Below are 20708 nucleotides of genomic sequence, written 5' to 3'. Positions count from 1 at the left end.
GCTAGCACTGTGGTTAGCGGCTAATGCTAATGCTGCTGCACCCAGCCTTAGTGCTAAAGAAAAAAAAAATCACTGAAAAGTGACTTTACTGCTTCTTACAACTTGACAAGTAGAATTCAAATATCACACAAGTCACACTGGCAATTTTGGGGGAAATTAAAGAATTTTAAGTGCACCGTATAGTGCGTAAAACAGGGTATTAACATATTAAACGTACTGTAGGTTTTTTTTAGGCCAGAATACCAAAAGAAAGACAATCCTATTACAGCAGCTACACTGTCACCACACACACACACACCCACAGCAGCGGGGTCACCCAGGAGCCAGCATGTTCAGGGATAATGCTGCTGAGTAATTCAGGGAGGTGGCTGACGAGGCCCTAAAGGTGAAGCGGGGGTTAACATGGGCTTCTGATGACAGCTGCTCCGCTTCTGTCCGAACGCTTGGCTGCTGCAGTAAATGACCTGCGCTGTGTTTGCCCTCTGAAATACGAGGGTCTGAAGAGCTCCAGAGGACCTGATCTTTACCCGCCATCATTCACTGAGCACTTTAATACGTTTTTTAAATGAAATGCAGCTCAGGACTTGTGCGTGGGCTGAGCAGATAAGAGCTAATGCACTGGTGATAGCGACACAATGCTGTATCCAGTGAAAAGAAATCATACTGGACTATTACTGACCCCTAACAAAACCTCCAATCACACTCCTGTACATACAGAGCTACTAGCAGGGAATTAAATATGATACCTTCTTTTCCTAAGATTCAGACTGATGATGAGTGTGATCACATCACTTGTGCTTTGGGTCATTGTCCTGCTGCAGAACCCAAGTACACCTGAGCTTGAGGTCACAAACAGATTGTCGGACATTCTTCTTCAGGATTTTCAGGTAAAAAGCATCTATTAAAGCAAGTTGTTCAGACCCTGAAGCAGCAAAGTAGCTTCAGACCATCACACTACCACCACCATGTTTTTATGTTCAGTTAATAACAGTTAGTCATTTCGGTAGGCAGGTCACTCCTGGGAAGGTTCACCAGTGTTCCTTGTTTTCTCCAGACAGGTTTATTCATTTAATGATTTCTTGATTCTACGGCCCTGGTTGTGTTTAGTGAAACTGAACTCAGCTTTCAAAAAATGCAGTTAATCAAAGTTAATGGAGTTACAGTTCATGGGAGGGCCAAATACATTTTTCAAATATCATCATTTAAAATGTGCTTTTTGTATTAAGTTATGTTATATTTTTCTAATATTAAAGTTGTTTCATAATCTGAAAAATGTAAGTATGACAAAAAAAGCAAAAACAAAAGAAATCTGTGAGGGGCAACAAAGGACAACGATGTCTGTAGGTTGACTGTAGTATAGGTTCCAATACGTCAGTGGTGCACCTGTGTTTTCTGTTGCCAAGATAGCAATATGGCAGAAATTTACCTGAACACTCCTCACTTCCAGACTACCAAACCCATCAGTGTAATTGCTATTTAAATGATGCAGATGCAAGGTGTGAAAATGACTGTTGATAAAGTCTAAAATAGTAATTCGATTTGTTTTGTAGGTTGATCAAATTTGTTGGTTAAACAAATTCTAGCACAAAACTAGACATTTAGATCAGTCACTAAAGTAAAACTGCATGCAGTCCTGGAACACTATTCTGTATGTACAGTGTGAATGGGCCGGGCCATGGTATACTTCTATTGGCTGAACATGCAAATAAACACACAAACCCCTGGAATTCAAAACAGCCGGCTCCACCTCTGATCTGACCCGGCCTACAGGGGGAAGCTTCAGTCAGTAACTTCTTCAGGAGATGCTGAATTCATCATCACTTACTCAAAATTTAATAGTCTTTACATATATAATTCACACCATCCTCACCACAGAACCCACAAAGAGGCCGGGCTGAGAAGTGGATGACTAACTCCAGTGGCTGAGCTTCGGTTTGGAAGTTTTTAACGTGTGGTAAGAAACGAGCCCTCCAGAGGACGGGGGAGGAGGAGGAGGAGGAGGAAGGAGGTGTTTAGCGGCCGTGGTGTTAAGGCTCTCGTCGTTGCCAGCTGAGTGGATTACAGCTGTTCGTCAAGTTGAAAATGACTCACTGACTCGAGCAGCCCACGCCGAGCACCATCCACTCACTGAGATCATAGAGTTTTATACAAGAGCCAGGGAGCGTCTATAAAAGACCTCTAGGACATCAAAAAAGAAAAAGATGGACAGTAGTAAACTGATTAGAAAGCTAGCATAAAAAAGCTAAAGTGAGAAAAATAACTATTCTCAAAACAAAGCTCCCTGTGAAATGCTTCACTCTCAGGTAAGGATAGGTAAAGAGACATAGCAACAAAGCACATGACTTAAAATAAATCCGCAAAAAAAAAGTATAAAGAAAACAACTGTATACTGTTAAAAAAGTCGGCACTAGAGTTTAACTAACAAAAACACTTTTTGTCACCACGCTCAGCATCCCCAGAAGAATTTGCAGCTGTTACTAATTCGTACATGTATATAAACCTGTTTGTCTGTATTGTTTTTCGCGATGTATTGCCACTGTTTATCCTGCATCATACTACACATTCTTTTTCTGATTTCCATGTATTGACTCTTTTTTTCATACTTGATTTCCAGCTAACCCTTTTGCTCTGTTTTTACTGTGTATTCTGGTTTTCAGACTTTTTTTGGTTCAGGTTTTCTCTTTTGTCTAGCAAATCGGTTTATTTTCTCTCTGGTTTTGATCATCACTTGCATTATGGCTTTAGTTTTTTGTCCCTAGAATTAAGGCCTTATATATTTTTTACCACAAGCATCTGACTTCAGAAGTTAATTCATTATGGATCACTACAGATACTTTACTTTAAAAGTATCAGGGAGTCATCCTGTAAAACTTCTATATAGAAGAAAAAGATGCATCAAGATTCAGCTCTGGAAGAAATTAAGAGACCACTTCAGTTTCTGAATCAGTTTCTCTAATTTGGCTATTTATAGGTATATGTTTGAGTAAAATGAACATTGTTGGTTTTATTCTATAAACTACAGACAACATTTCTCCTAAATTCCGAATAAAAATATTGTCATTTAGAGCATTTGTTTGCAGAAAATGAGAAATGGCTGAGAAAAACAAAAAAGATTCAGAGCTTTCAGACCTCAAATAATGCAAAGAAAACAAGTTCATATTTATAAAGTTTTAAGAGTTCAGAAATTAATATTTGGTGGAATAATCCTGTTTTTTAATCATAGTTTTTATGCATCTTGGCATGTTCTCTTCCACCAGTTTTACACACTGCTTTTGTATATCTTTATGCCTTTACTCCTGGGGCAAAATGTCAAGCAGTTCAGTTTGGTTTGATGGCTTGTAATCCTCCATCTTCCTCTTGATTATATTCCAGAGGTTTTCAATTTCGTAAAATCAAAGAAACTCATCATTTTAAGTGGTCTTTTTTTTTTTTTTAGAGCTGTATATTAATAATCGTTATATAATGAGATATCAGTCCTTTGAAACATAGTCAATTCGAATTGTGCCTAGAGATTTTCTGTAATTTTGCTAATTTTATGTTTGCACAATTTGTGTATGTGTGTATTGTACTGTATTTCTTTCAGTGTTGTATCAGTTCAGTACACTACTTTCACTGTACTGTGTGCTTGTACTCAGTTGGAATGACAATAAAAGCCTCTTGACTTGATGATGGTCATGTAACCCATGTAACTCTGAATGAAAATAAAGATTGACTGAAGAGGCTGGACCTCTTGTGCCTCACAAACTGCCTCGTGCCTCGTTTCAGAGAACTGAGTCATTCTGGCCGAAGCCCTGCAAAGCAACATACATCCAGTACAATGTCTTTATTAGAAGTCAACCTAAATGACTGCCAACAGACGCTTTCCTGACCCAGATAGAGAGCAGCAGTGCAGCAGCCGGCACTCTCAGAGTCTTTGTCTGAAAGCTCACAGCTCGTTCTGCCTGACAGGAGAAATAAACAGTTTTATGCAATGAGTGCCGGAGCCTATTTGATATGTCAGGGAGATACGGAGAGAGAGAGGGAGAGAGAGAGAGAGAGAGAGAGAGAGAGAGAGGGTGTGTGTGTGAGGAGACTGCAGGGAATGAGAGAGCAAGAGAGAGAGCGAGAGAGAGAGAGAGAGAGAGAGAGAGAGAGAGAGGGAAAGAGTGAGAGTTAGAGAGAGAAAGAGAGAGCAAGAGAGAGAGGATCCTGTCCAGCTGATTAGCAGTGCAGAGGGTGCACATCGGGAGCGTGTCTGTTTACAGCTGACCACAGTGAATGGCCACACTGTACCTTTCAATGAAAGAGCCTTTCAGTGCCCAACTCTACGAAAGAGAGAGAGAGAGAGAGATGGTCATGTCGAGTCAGAGAGAGAGAGAGAGAGAGAGAGAGTGTGAGAGTCCGTCCATATGGGGGGGTGAATGCTTGTGGTAAGGGCAGATAAGTGATCTTTTCACCTTTGTCGGAAAGGAGGAGGCTACATTGAGGGTTACACCTCATGAGCTCCTCAAAGGTGTACTTCTGCACTGAACCTGCACTGTAACCACTACCCCTATGCATACTCTACATGTCCCCACTTCCTCTATGCCATAACCTAGGCATACCTTATATATTGCCACTTCCCCTACGCCATAACCTACGCATACCCTACGTATAGCCACTTCCCTTATGCATACCCTACGTATCCCTACTTTCCCTACGCTGTAACCTTAGCATACCTTATGTATCGCCACTTCCCCTACATCGTAATCTGCGCATACCCTATGTATCACCACTTCCCCTACGCCTTAAACTACACATACCCTACGTATCACTACTTCCCCTACGCCGTAACCTACACATACCCTACGTATTGCCACTACCCCTTCACCGTAACCTACGCATACCCTACGTATCGCTACTTCCCCTACAATCGTAAACTACACATACCCTACATACAGACACTTCCCTTACACATACCCTACGTATCACTACTTCCCCTACGCCGTAACCTACGCATACCCTACGTATCACTACTTCCCCTACATCGTAATCTACGCATACCCTACGTATCACTACTTCCCCTACATCATAATCTACGCATACCCTACGTATCACTACTTCCCCTACATCACAATCTATGCATACCCTACGTATAGCCACTTCCCTTACGCATACCCTACGTATCACTACTTCCCCTAGGCCGTAACCTACACATACCCTACGTATCGCCACTTCCCCTACACCGTAACCTACGCATTACCTACGTATCACTACTTCCCCTACATCGTAATCTACGCATACCCTACGTATAGCCACTTCCCTTACACATACCCTATGTATCACCACTTCCCCTACACTGTAACCTACGTATTGCCACTTCCACTACGCATACTCTAGGTATCGCCACACCACCTACGCCGTAATCAACATATCGCCACGCCACCTACGCCATAATCTACCCATACCCATACGTTTTGCTACTACACCTACGCAATGCCCTCGCATTCCCTACATGTTTCGCCACATCCCCTACGCCATAGCCTATGCATACTCTATGTGTTGCCATGTCCCCTACACCAGAGCCTACACATTCTCTAATTTCCTCACATCCGCTATGCCATAGCCTAGGCATAACCTACGTTTTGCCACGTCCACTATGCCAAAGTCTATGCATACCCTATTTTTCCCCACACCCACTATGCTTTAGCCTATGCATATTTTACGCTTCGCCTTATTATTTACTTTCACCTTAAAGATTAGTTGCATTTAATCGTGCAGTTTAATGTTAGTTAAACGTTAATTGAGCATCTATGAGGCATCTATAATAGACTATTATAGATTAACTTTTTTTACCACTAAATTTATTAAATAGCCTTAATGTATTTTGTATTGTGTTGTGAAGGACAACAGCAGACATTCCAACACTGCACAATTAGACTTAAAATTAGTTAGTCATTATTTGATATGAATGGATTTGGATAATTTCAGTTGCCAAATATTGTATGCACCTGTAATATATACCTCTGTTACACAAAAATTAAATATTATTTCCCAATCTATTCCAAATTTCCAAGGTAAAAACTAAAGACAAAAATGTGTCCTTCTATTTCATCCGAGTAAAAAAATCCCTCAAATTTCCTTCAGCACAAGTTTTTCCAGTGCAAGTGACTTCCCTCATTAGCGGCTCAAAAAGGTACGGTGAGCTCAGGCGGTATGCACTCTGCAGCTCCATTCCTCTGCTGCTCTTTGCTCCTGTCTTCTCCATTTCCTTTACCTTCTCTTTCTACCAAACACAGTGCTGAAAAAAAAAAAAACCTGGCGCCAGCACTGACACCACATGTGGGATTCATTAAGACTCATTTCCAAATGATTTCGCTTTAGTCAGGGGTGTTACTTTAGTAAAGAGATGTATTTGTGTGTTGTGCTGATTTAATGCTTTATCTGTAAAAATTGCAGTTACAAGCAGCTGCTTCTGGTACAGCTAGAACTGTTCAACTCTTATTGTGCCAGAAAGGAAAGTGAAGGGTTGACAGGTTAATAATAACAGTTACAAACACAGGTAAAAGTTCACTTCAGGAGATCATTTCAGCTATAATTTGTTTGCTAAAAAAACAAAAACTAAATGAATATTGTAGAGCTGATTATGTGCCAGTTATGCAATTACCTACAGTACAAACAGCTGATTAAAATCTAACTCTTAATGCCTCTGTCCAGGAGTACCAGTGGAAATTCAGGGCCCCTTGGCTTCCCCCATTTAGCGTACCAATGTCTGTCACAACATAAAAGAGATTCCCACTGTATAAAGTACTCTTTACATATTTTAAGTGCTCCAGTTCACATATGAACCCATAGAGACCCATTCAAAACAAAACTAAGTCCAATCCTTCCAGCAATGTTTGTTGCTTTTCAAAATCTTAAACACATTATATTTAATTTATTTTTTTACCCAGGCTAAAATATCAAAGCATGTGATAAAACATAAAAACAGGGATTACAGTGGCTATAACACTAGGTACCACAAAAACATGGGAAACCAGAGAAACACTGGGTACCAGAGAAACAATACTGGATACCACAGAAACCCTGAATACCAGAGAAACAATACTGGATACCACATAAACTGTAGATACGACAGAAACACTTGATACAACAGAAATCGTGGATAATACAAAAACATCACTGGATACCACAGAAACACTGAATACCAGAGAAACAATATTGCATAGCACAGAAACACTAAAGGCACAGAAACACTGGATACCACAAAAACAACACTGGATACCATAGCAACAACACTGGATACCACAGAAACAATGGATACCACAGAAACAACATGGGATACTTCAGAAACACTGGATATTACAGAAAGACTGAATACCACTAAAATATTGGATACCACAGAAACAACACTCAATACCACAGAAACACTGAAAACCACAGAAACAACACACAATACCACAGAAACACTGACACAACTAAAACACTCAATTTTACAGAAACACTCAATACCAGAAAAACAATACTGGATACCACAGAAACCATGGAAACTATAGAAACATTGGATACCACAAAAACACTGGATAGAGAAACAACACTGGATACCACAGAAACACTCAATACCAGAGAAACAATACTGGATACCACAGAAACTGTGGACACAAAAGAAACAACACTAGATACCACAGAGACATTAAAAACCATAGAAACAACACTTAATACCACAAAAACACTGAAAACCACAGAAACAACACAGGATACTTCAGAAACACTGAATACCACAAAAACACATATACCATAAAAAACACTGAATTTCATTAAAACACTGGCAAATGTTAATATCTTGCCTTGGTTTAATAAAATATTCTACTTTGTAATGTATAACTGAAAGATCTGCAGTCTCAGACTCATTATCAATGCTGAAAATCTCACACTAACAAATGTACTAATGTTGAGTGAAATCAGGCTCAGATATGCCAGCTCACGTGAGGTCAGATTGTCTGCAGAAATCAAAGTCCAGCAAATGAGAGGGCCTGTGAAACGGAGTCGGGAACACAGGACCACCTCGATCTAAACTCCAGATAATGTCAGTCTCCAGCAAGGCTCAGCGTTTCACACAGTCAAATATAAACAATCCCAATCAGCGGATTTCCTTTCAAGAACAAGCAGCTGACCCTTGCTGCAGTCGGTTCAGAGAGAGAATGATTAAATAACCATATTCATTACATTTATTCCTTAATTCATATTTTACATCTGGTGTTTATGTAATTTAACCAAGGGCTGTTCTACAGTGATCCAGCAGTGAACTAATCTCACTGATTTAATAGCTTTTATTAATTTAAGTAATTTAAGTTACACATCAGCAAATACTACTATGATTAGAGTGTGCTATTAACATTTAACCTTAAAGAGAGCTCGAGGCTACAACTCCAGAAGATGGACAGTACTAAAATAATACATTCTAAAAAAGGGGTGTGAGAAAATATTAATTTATATTAATATATTGAAGTTGGGCAATATTTTGTTTGCAATACTTTTGGGTGCTGAGTGGTCCAGCAGGCTATGTGCTGCCACTATGACCGGGAGATCGTTGGTTACAATTCCAGTCATGAAGTTTGCCATCAGCTTCCGGAGCCCAGAGAGAGCACAATTGGCCTTGATCTCTCTGGGTGGGTAGATGGCGCTCTTTCCCCATTATCACTCCAAGGGTGATGTAGATCAGCACAAGGCATCTGTGAGCTGATGTATCGAAACCCGAGTCGCTGCGCTTTCCTCCGAGCACGCTGTGATGCTACTCGACAATGCTGCATCAGCAGTTTGAAAAGAGAAGGTGGCTGACTTCACATGGGGGATATACAGCTGACAATCAGCTGAATGGGTGTGACAATTAGCCTAGCTCTATTGGTAGAATCTAAAATCATTTTTTTTTAAGGGGACAAATTGTGCAAAACATTTTTTTTTATTTTCATTTGGGCCTCAAATCCTCCTATGAACACTCTGTAAATCAGTTGAAAGAGTTCGGTGTCAGGAACCTATGTGCTTCTATGAGCCGTTTGTTTAAATGACTCCCTAATTGTGATGTCAAAATAAGAAAGAAGACCTGCATACAACCATTCTGGCACCACCCCTCACACGTCAAACCCCTCCAGAGCCCCACCCACTAGATCAGTTAAAGATCCGCCATGTCGGTCATTCTGGTTAAGAACCTTGGACAGTACACAGCAGGATTAGCCAGCAGACTTCATCTGAGTGAGGAATCTCTTGAGAATATGTTTTGTAGACAAGCCCAGTGGCCCTTGTGCTACCAACTAGGGTAAAGGATTTACACAAATACTGAAAATAGGCTAATTTTAAAAGTCAATCTAGGGTTTATATATGTATTGTCAAAAAATCCTTTTTTAAGGGGACAAACTATGCAAAACTTGGGTATTTCCACTTGGGGCTCTACTGCCCTTATGAACACTCCAAAAAAGTGCATTAAACCTTGAACCTTGGAAAGTACCCAGCAGGATTTTAGCCAGCAGACTTCGTCTGATGGAGGAATCTGTACCTACTGTTCATGTCGAATCAGCAGATTTGTGGGCGCATAAAAGTGACAGAGCCTTTAAACGGCTCATTCTGAAAAGGAACTGAAGAAACTGGCAAGAATAGAGCTGGTGAGATCTCTTTATGTGGGAGTGATTTTTGTGCAAAGAACTGCATGAATATGTTTTGTAGAGCCCATAGACGTGTACTAGCTTCTGTAAAATGAGCGTAGTTACAGGCTCTAATTAGGTTTGAATGGGATTTATTCCAGTGTTCTAGGAAGCTTGTCCAACTTCACAACAGTTGCTAGGAAAGATCGTATTGTCACACACGTATTGTTACCACATTGTTGGCAGCCATAAAAGAAGCAGAGCCCCCCCACTGCCCTCCACCCACCTCCTAAATCCCAGTTTAACCCCTGCCCCTATCTTCTCCTGCAGCTTAGTGTGTGGAGCCAGTCGGTGTTTTACGTGTCTCAGCTGTTCAAACAGCCCATAGCTCAAACTCTCTGCAGCTACAAACAGCAAACGCTCCCAGATCACAGTCTCACACCTCTGTGTTACACATATACACAAACACACACACACACACACACTACTGACAGGCATCTGTAAAGCACCAGCCAGTGATGACAAAAGGGACAGGGCTGCTCTCGGCTGGCTTAATCGGTTCTGAGTGAGCACATTTCTCTGCTGGCCTCATGCAAAGCTCCAGTGTTGACCCTACCTACAGCTCTGGTCACTGCTGGAGCTGCCCACTCCATAAACACGGCAGTCACACGGTGGGCAGGGCTTTTTTGAATGAGATACAAAAGCAATTTGAGCAGGTTATGAGAAATCATTTTCCATTTCAGTCCTTCTACGTAAACGTTTAACATGTTCAATATAATGTTTCAACTGTACACTCAACATCAAACCAATAGTTGAACCTAGAATAAATCAACGAACAGGAAGGAAACTTGATGGGTAGTGGTGCCAGACTTGGCCCTACCTTACACCCTGTGCAAGGAACATTGAGGTGCTCATTGCTATCTTACACCCCACCAAGAGTCTATTTTGCACCTGTTATCTTCTATCTTGCACATGCGCTGTTGAAATACCAACAGAGTTATGGAATAAATCTACATTGATGGGCGTGGTGGTCTGCAAGTGAGGTGTGTATCCAGGTAAATACGCATCTGGCGAATTGCTATCTTGGTGGCGGAAGACAAAGGTGCGCTACCGACTGATTAGAACCCTGACGACAGTCAACCGTCAGACCTCTATACAGTTCCTATCTTATCTATGCTATCTTAGGTGCGCTAAGCACCCTTGGCATGCATACACCGGCATTCATGTAGGCGCGTCACAGGGCGCAAACACGACTTTTACATCAACAATAAACAGAATAAAGAATAAAATAACATTGCTGTTTCCTATAAATGACCTGCTCACGCATACTCATCGTGTGAATGCGCAGATCAGTTTGCTGTGCTGAAAAACGAAGAAGCGATGCACTGTTAAAATAGCAATCCGCCAAAGTCAGAGCGCACCTCGTTCTTGAAGGGAATGGCACGTGACACGCTGATTGGTTTATTTCATGTTAAGCCCAAAACACACCCATGATTAATTAAGAGAATAAAGTAGCATTACACACTACCTATGTACGTGTAGCTCATAAGTAAGCCTCCAAGGATCACATCTGTAATCTGGGATATCCTATAAGACCTGCCTAATGTTTGTGAGATTTCTGACCCAGTTGTCCAGTTATCACATTTTGCCCTGATTAAAATGTCTCAGATCATTATTGGACCAATAGGTATTATACCCTCTGTGCTAACTCATTAAATGATCAGGATGTGTGATCAGATGTTAGGAAAACATATTTCCACACCCCGTGCTGCCAGGTATGGAACACGACAGCAAGCTCAACAGAGACCAGAAGTACTACAAGACAAGTTCTGATCTGGCTAGCTGATTACCACCTAAACAGGTAAGCACCGAGTTCTGGCAAATATTAGCTAAGTATAGCTAGATAATGTATCACAATTAGGGGTGTGCCATATCGTATCGTACGCAGTAATATCGCCAACATTTTTGACTATCGTGAACGATATTATACCCTGCAATATCATGCCATATCACCCACACCTAATTATCACATTAGGGTAATACTTTTTTTTTGTTGTTTTTAGCCAAAGAAAAAATCACTCTGTTCTCATTTCTCATTACATATCTACTAGAGACAGATTATATCTGTTCAGTATCATTTACTTTACTTTAATCCCGGATATATGGAGATATTTGGAGTGCATTATTAGTATCATGATATTCTGAATCATTCTGTTACATATCTGATAACATTCTTGCATTTTTAATATCTCAGTTAGAGGTATGCCAAATCATGATAAAAATTAAATTTGTATTTTGTTGCAGTAGTGTATTCTTGAAATAATCTCATAATTTAGGGTTTATTTTATATCGTCTAGAGTATCGTTATCGCGAAAATATCATGAAATATCATGATATTATTTTGGGGCCATATCGCCCACCCCTAATCACAATCACTGGAAGGAATGGAAATTTGAATCATTTTAACATTCAAGCATTTGCATTCATATTCAGTGGTCAGCATGCAATTGAGTTAATCAAGGCATTTGAGATTTAAGGTAAAGTGATCCAGACTAGTGCCGGTGAACACCATGCAACATCATGCAACAGCATACCAGCATGAACTGCAATCAATCACATTGGAGAAGCAGACGGGCCACAGCTGTTTACTACCTCAGCAGCAAAGAGTACACTAAAATATATGAAAACATACAAATATACTCTTTCATGTAGGTTCAGTGTCCTCAACCTGGCAACCTGTGTGAGCTTTATGTCTAGGAAGGAGGGGTAGATTAGACAACTCTCTCCAGTGCTATGAAATTTGTTTCCCACTTTCCACTCAACTAATGTTTTAACGTAATTACTTGTTTTAAAGCTCAGATGACCTGATTCGAACCAGTAGAACCAGGTGGTTTGGTTGGACCAGAGACTGTAAAAAAAGATGGACGCCGTGTCGCCGTTCCCATTCATTCAGTGAAAATGAAGCCAAAATCTTCCGCCATATTGGCGATCCTGATACCCAAGTCTGCGCAGTAGAGTCCAGAGGAGGGAGAAAGACTGTGGAGAGACAGCCTACTCATTTGAATAACCCCGCCCCTGAGGGCTGCCTTGTGGTCACAGGCTGCGGAGCGGAACCGACGTTTGAATAGAGCTGAATAACGTTTTAAAAACCGAATTCTGTGGGGATATAAAAAATTTACAATATAAGCAGAGGTTACACTAGCTGTTGCATTTAAATAATGGAGGTAGAATTACAGTATATTAGAAAAAAACGTGATTGAAAGTTGTCTGTTTTGCCATTGAAACCTATGGGGATGGGTGGAGTTACACAGCTTTCTGCAACCGAACAGCAGGGGGCGCCCGACCTGTGGTGGCTTCACTTTTGAGAGACAATGCTCTGTCCAGCTATATACAGTCTATGGGTTGGACTGGTGACCACTGAGGACACTAAATACTATACACTAAAAAATACACAGTTACTGGTAAAAAAAAAAACACCGGAAAAAAAACATAAATATACTTGAGATAAATAAAATAGAAAGAATGCAGGATAGAGACAGCTAAGGATAAATTAGACTCTTTATTCTGCCTTTTGGAATAAAACGAATTGTTAATACACAAAATATGCAAATGCCCATGTATTTGTCATTTGTGTTTTACAACCTTTGACCAAAACGACTGAGCATTTCACACCTAATCCATTTAAAATAACAAAAGCATTAGCCTAATTGTTGAAAATAGCCTTAAAACAGGTCAGTGTCCTACTTTAGCAAACAATAGCTCTGTCTTTTCTGAACGGAGCTGGGGATACTTTAGAAAGCTGGTAAAGGTAAACAAATAAAGCCAGACGATGGAATTATGATCAGCTATATCTCAGTATTATTATTTAGTTTATGCATTTACTATAATTCCATACATAGGTGTCATGTACAGCTCTGGGGGAAAAAAAGACCACTTAAAATGATACGTTTTTTTTTATTTTACCAAATTGAAAACCTCTGGAATATAATCAAGAGGAAGATAAATGATCACAAAGCATCAAACCAAGCCGAACTGCTTGAATTTTTGCACCAGGAGTGCAGGCATAAAGTCATCCAAAAGCAGTGTGTAAGACTGGTGGAGGAGAAAATACCAAGAAACATGCATGAAAACTGTGATTACAAACCAGGGTTATTCCACCAAATATTGATTTCTGAACTCTTAAAACTTTAGGAATATGAACTTGTTCTTTTCTAAAACATGATTATCAGACATAAGGATAATCCATCATCTGCCTGTCATGATCCACACAGCAAGTTGAGCACGAATTCTCAAATTTCAGAATCCTATCTGTCCTAATGTGTCATCTTCAAATTACACTCTCAGTGAGTCTTCAATATTCTCTTTTCAGACGTAAATCCTCTGAGCTCTGAGATCTGGAGTAGAGGAAGAGCAGACTGTCTGCAGAGGAACAGAATGGATAGAAGAGAAGAGGATGGCTTCTTCTTCTAAGACTGGTTTATGAAGCTGGCAGAAAGTGACAGTTATTAAAGAGCTCAGTGAATCACTCATACATCACTGGGGTTTGTGTGTGTGTGTGTGTTTTGGGGGGGAGGGGGGGTTCTCTCGTTGCTGAAGTACCAGCCTTTGCTCTTCTGAGGATTCTTTATACTGGATGTTGGAGCGTTACTGTGAGGAGAATCTGACCGCATTTAAAGAGCATCACTGATGTTCTGATGTTGGGTGATTAGTTCTGAAGCTCTAACTCATGCCAACTCAAGCTACTAGATGGAGCTCCATTACTCCAGAGAACGCATGATGTTTCCTTCATCAGGGTTCAACAAGTTGTACCACAGCGATGGTCGCCCAATGGTTAACCTGATTATTAGCAAAGTCAGTGTTTCAGCAGCGCGGTATTTTTTATTTTTTTTTTCGCAGTTGCTTTAGAATTTAATAAAATGTCAGGAAATTACGATTACAGTCTGTAGAGGGCTTTTAGTAAAGAAGGTGGAGACATGTGATTGGATTAAACTAGCAAATGTTAAGTTAGAGTGCGGTAGGCAGCAAAGGAGGCTGTTGTTTTCACTTGTCATCCCCTGTATAAATACCCCTTAGTTTTCAGTGCTCAGGGCTGAGTATTTAATTTAGTTTAATACATTTAATTGCATTTGCCTTTTTGTAACTGACCCTTTTTTGTGTCTCTGTTTATCGTCTTTTGCTTGCCCTTTCTATTTTTACCTGTTGCCAACTTTTTTTTTCATAATTTTTGTACTCCTCTTTTACCTACTCCCTTGTAATGCTGGCTGGATTTTTCTTGCTTGACCATGCTTTGCCTAACTACTCTCTGGTATGTTGTTTATATTTGCTGCCATTTTGTTACTGACCTTGCCTGTCCCTCTCTACTTTTGTAAGCCTAGTCGCTTTAGTAATAAAAGGAGATTTTTATCTTCAGGTGTTTGTCCTGAATCTGGCCTGTGTGTCATTTTCATACCAGCACTTTAAACACTTTATTTCATATTTTATAAGCAGGTAGATAATAATAATTTCAAGTTGGTGTTTATTGGCTCTTCCTAAAGTGGGGCAGGGGAGTGTGGGCCTGCTTCTGCTGCTGAAATAAATCCTAGAGGAAACACTGGATGTTTTAAAGTAGATACTTGGGGTTAAACAGTGTCAAGGTCATTTGTTAAGGTTTTTCTTGACTTCTTAAAAGTCTTAAAAGGCAAGGTTGTATTATGCTGTGAAAAAGTGAGCAATTCCAGATACCAAAAGTGTAGAAATAAGCTTATTTAAAGAGACATACACACACCTACACACACCTAAAAACACACCCCATCAAAGGTGGAAGTGGAAAAGGAAATCCTCTAACTCCAAACACAAGCCTGGACACAGGTATAGCTCATGGAATCCATACAGCAAAAAAGTGTGTGTGTGTGTGTGTAAGGAAGGCCATACTGTCAGACAGAGGTTAAAGAGTGAAGCAGAAAAAAGCAGGACACCTGTTTCATTCAGCTCCCGGCGGCTTTCACACTCACATAAATCACACAAAAAGGTTTAGTCCACTGAACAAATATTAGTGCTGGAGATTACTGCAGAGAGTCCTCAAAAAAGAAAAAAAATCCTGAATAATTCACAATGAAAATATTAATAAAAAAGAAAGATGTCCCCTGTTCTTTTCAGGACTAATGGAGATAACACATGGGTCATCAGAAAGTTTGTATGAAGAGCTGGGATGCCCAACAAAGAAAAAACAGAATAAAAACTTTCTCTTAGCGGAACGCTCAGGTATCCATAGCCATGACAACAAGACGACCACTGCTGGATGATGGTCTCCAACAGAATGAGAACTGCCTATGCTGCTGACCACCACGGGACTACGACCAGCTACAGTGGTGATTTCTTTTGTTTTTGCTTTTTTGTACTGATATTTTTCAGATTATCAAACAAACTTTAATATCAAACAAAGATAACCTGAGAAAATATATTTTTAACTAATAATTTTATTTATTAAAGGAAAAAAAAACTATCAACACCAATCTGGCCCTGTGTGAAAAAGTGTTTGCCCTCAAAACCTAGTAAATGGGTTTTGCCACCCTTGGCGGCAACAACTGCAATTAAAGAGTAATTTTCTCTGTTGTAAAAAAAGCGCTTTATAAATAAAATTGAATAGAATATTTTTACACCTTCCACCTAGCAACAGTGCCTGTGGATATATCTGGAAATGTCGTGGTCTCGAAATGAGGTGTGTTCAGGTAAATTTCTGGCATATTCCAATCCTATCTTGGCAATGGAAAACTGCCTCATTGAAATAGCAATCCCCCAAAGTCAGAGCTCACCTGGCTCTAAAAGGGAATGGCAAGTGACATGCTGATAGGTTTATTGTAGATTACACCCAAAACACAATCATGATTAATTAGAGAATTAATACATGCCTTTTGAGTGCTTCAAGGCGCACTTGGCGTACTTTTCCAGTCATTATGATAGCAAAGACAGATAGATTGCTAAATCAGGGCCCAATAGGAACCTTTAGGAACATTAAATCAAATACCTAGGCACGTCCTAGCAACAACATAGCAACACCAAAACACCCACCCAGTCCCCACTAAGTAACACCATATCATCCAATTAGCAACATCAATCTTACCCACATTTAAATAATAATTACTGATAACAACCAATATTGATCTGTAAAGAAAAATACAGCAAGAGTGCCTGTGAATATATCTATGCCGATGGGCGGTTTGGTCTCGAAATGAAGTGTGTTCAGGTAAATTTCTGGCATATTCCTCTCTTGGCAATGGAAAACTACGCCACTGAAATAGCAATCCGCCAAAGTCAGAGCGCACCTGACTCTTAAAGGGAATGACAAGTGACATGCTGATATTATTGCAGATTACGCCCAAAGCACAATCATGAATAATTAAGAGAATTAGTACATGCCTTTTAAGCGCTTCAAGACGCACATGGCATACTTTTCCTGTCGCTAGGAAAGCAAAGACGGATACATTGCTAAAATAGGGCCCAATGGGACTCTTCAGGAACACTAAATCAAACACCTAGACACAATTTAAGCAACACAAAAATACCCAACCAACACCATATCATCCAATTAGCAACATTAATCTTGATACTTGATAACTGATAATAACCAATATTGATCTTAAAAAAAAAGATAAAATACAGTTTTCTGGGCCTCACACTGCCACACCCAGGAAACCAGGACCCCCTTCCGTTTCTGCCCACCATTCCTCCGTCCTTCTGCCGTCCACCCTCTCTCAGGTACACAAAGAATGGCCTCAGGTTTCAGCTGCTATTTCCGTACGCGCACCCACCAGCGCCGGACAAAGAGAACCGGGCCACTCCGTTCGGCAGCTCCGCGGTGCAAATTGCCATTACCGAGAGGCCCTCAGCTGCCTATTGTCACGGATTATACCCGCATTCATGTGCATGCCAACTCTTCCATTAAGCTTCTCGCTGGACTCTATATATAACTGGCACCAGTGTCCAGTGTCGTATAAAACGAGAGACGACATTCAACTGGTCCACCTTCTGAACGCACAGCGGAGTAGCGCAGGGCCAGAGACTCTATTTAGCAATCAGCATTCAAAGAATCAGTATGAATGTAAAATGAGCTCGCAGATCGCCTGTGGTCATGTGCTGCCAGTCAGTACAGTGTTTTAAAAGGAATCAGGTGGGAAATTGCTTTGAAATGTGAAAAGGATACAGAGATGTCTGTCACTGTCATAAAAGAGGCTCAGTAATAATTCCTATTCTGAAAATGTTTCACTGCACAGGCTGGAAATAGGCCGGGAGAATAGCAATGTATCACATGACGTCATACTGGATTGCTTTTGTATTGAAATTCATTTTAAAAGGACCACATCGTGGATAGGGTTTGAAGCAGCATGTAAATACTATTGGCACTATTTTAGTGATATATAGGCAAGCCTTCAACGACGCACTTCTCAGCATGATTTAGGATGTGTCAGTGTGTGTTTGCTCTTGTAGCGACAGAAAAATACACCTTGGGCGTCTCTTAATTAATCATGGGTGTGTTTTGGGTGTAAAGCGTGATAAAGTAGGTAGCGTGTCACTTGCCATTGCTATTAAGAGCCAGGTGAGCTCTGCCAAACTTTGGCAGATTGATATTTCAATGGCGCAGTTTTCCATTGCCAAGATTCCATTGACAGAAATTGACCTGAACACACCTCATTTCAGGTCTGTATTTTTGACTCTGTAGAAAGTTGGAGATCTCTGCACTATCCGAAAAATATCCAGCCAATATCATCCTGTAAGCATCATCCTGTGGGCAGTGTCTTGAGACCACTGATAGAAGACTAGAGGAAGACCAAACTGATGAGAAACTGTACAGCAACGAATTCAGAGCTTCTGTCTTCATAAGGGTGAATTCGAACGTTATTTTTAAGGGCACTATAAACTCCCATAATGCATCATGATTTATAGGAAACATCTCTGCTTACTACATGAGCTAAAATGTGTCCCAGAATGCATTGCGAGTCTCGTTACTAAGCAACAGGCAAACGGAGCGGACAGCGAGCCACCAGGGTTGCCAGGTTGTTACAGTGGTGTTCAGATAAATGTCACTGAGTAAAACGTGTTTCAAATCCGCCAAAATGCTGAGAAAACCACCAGCTGATGAACAGCTGATGTTCGTCATATCAATAATATTACAAGGTTTATTCCAACAATATATATATATTAAATAAATTTATTTTCATGTTTGTATTATATACGTGTTTTGTGCTTTGTATCATAGGTCACACGAATCAAGTAAAAGTAATTGCAGTTCATAAAAATAAGCTCTCAAGCAACGAACAAAGTCCACCCATCAAAGCACAGCGTTTCCTCCAGACACTGTCAGACCCACCTGAATTTTAGCATAAATCCAACCAATCTGGCAACATTGCGAGTCGCTCTCTGCTGTTAGTTTCAGGTGTTTCTCCATGTAGTTCATTAGTGTGAGGATTATGTTTGTAAACAGCGTAAATGTAACAGTCAGAGAGATTAATTACTCCCATGATCAGCTCAGAGATTCACTAACATTAATTCAGAGCTCAGTTTCAATGTGTTTATGGAGTTTTAAACACAGCTTATACTCTCACATGTGTGTGTGTGTGTGTGTGTGTGTGTGTGTGCTGTATGCGGCCGGTGCTGGCGCATGATGATGAGGTAGTGTCCGAATTCACTCCTGCTTTACAGCTACATCCTGAACTAAATAGTGTCTCCCTATATAGCGCAACAATGAGGGAGGAGGGAGCCATTTCGGTCACAGCCAGTGTTTAAGAACTCCAGCAGCATCACTGCAGCTACTGCTGTGTCTGATCCATTCATTGCAACACAACATACACTCATGAAAGGACCCAGTGTCCAAATAATAGCTATTCTGCGGTGGTATTGTGGTGTTTTGACCATTGAAGAACAGGGTAAAAGGAAGGTAACAATAAAAATAATGTATGCAGAGATAACAGTTACAGGACTACAGTCTGTAATTACAGTTTAGAACTACAAAGTGCTCCTACTGTATATGATCAATGGAGCTTATAAGAGGAAGCATATTCTCTTATACATTCCGAAAACAGTCTGTTACGAATGGTTAAAGTCATTTACCGATAATAAAGTGCACAGCTAAAGTTAGTCATACCTGAGCGCCAGACGCCATGAGCGCGAGAGCAACGCTGATCCGCCACACGCAGCAAAGTGACAGCTCCATTTTCGCGCCGTCGCTCCGCTCCAGCCTGGAAGCCTGAGTGTGCCTACAGTGTGATATCAGCCTGTGAAGAAGAGATGCACAGTCAGTTCAAAAGTAAAGGGATGTGACTTACATCACAATTCCACTAAAATAGATCCATCAGCATTCCCTCCCAACCCAAACCAGATGAGCATTTGCTTGTTACACACACATATACTAGCACATCTCAAAAAAATGATATAGATGGATTAAACACAGAATGATCTATTTTAAGTGTTTATTTCTTTTATTGTTGATGTTTATGGCTTACAGCCAATGAAAACCCAAAAAATAGTGTCTCAAAAAATGTGAATATTATAGAAAACAAATGTGTACTTTTTGGCAGTCTGGACAGTGTGCCAAGTCCTGCTGGAAAATTAAATCCTCATCTCCATAAAAGTTGTCAGCAGAGGGAAGCATGAAGTGCTGTAAGATTTTCCAGGAAAACACTGACTTTACTGACTTTAGACTTAATAAAACACAGTGGATCAACACCAGCAGATGACATGATTCTCCAAACCGTCACTAATCAGTAAATTTTACATTTAATTTGTAAATCAAGAGAGTCTGGAGGAAGAGTGGAGAGACACACAGTCCAAGCTTGCTTGAGGTCTAGTGTGAAGTTTCCACCAATCAGTGATGTTTTTCTTTCCCCACATAGTAAAACAACTCTCAAAATTGTTAACTATTCTGCTATTATTTTTGTATCTTTTCTGAATTTCACCCAAAACTATATATATACTTCATAGAATCTATAAGACATTATAAAGCGTGAGCTACACCACAGAATAAATTTCTTTTTTTTTCTATCTAAATTATTTATTTAGAACAAGAGAGACCATCAAAAACAACTGGTTCTCTTATAACACAGCAACTCTTGGGTGGAAACACTTGTCCACCATCCAACCCAA

The 20708-nt window shown here is 40.3% G+C and overlaps 1 protein-coding gene across 3 annotated transcripts in view; it reads right to left on the bottom strand.

The window, feature by feature from the left end:
• Window positions 1–20708, bottom strand: part of adamtsl3 (ADAMTS-like 3) — a 214658-nt gene that overhangs the window by 192585 nt on the left and 1365 nt on the right. For all 3 annotated transcript variants that reach the window (XM_022669516.2, XM_049465585.1, XM_022669518.2), the window contains exon 2: window positions 19711–19840. In XM_022669516.2, the coding sequence (XP_022525237.2) occupies window positions 19711–19779 (69 nt within the window). In that variant the 5' untranslated portion in view covers window positions 19780–19840. The remainder of the gene's footprint in view (window positions 1–19710; window positions 19841–20708) is intronic.

The sequence above is a fragment of the Astyanax mexicanus genome, chromosome 16 (genome assembly GCF_023375975.1).
Source record: "Astyanax mexicanus isolate ESR-SI-001 chromosome 16, AstMex3_surface, whole genome shotgun sequence".
Classification (NCBI taxonomy): domain Eukaryota; kingdom Metazoa; phylum Chordata; class Actinopteri; order Characiformes; family Acestrorhamphidae; genus Astyanax; species Astyanax mexicanus.
The sequence above is the reverse complement of the archived record's forward strand: the minus strand, read 5'-3'. Positions and strand labels throughout refer to the sequence as shown.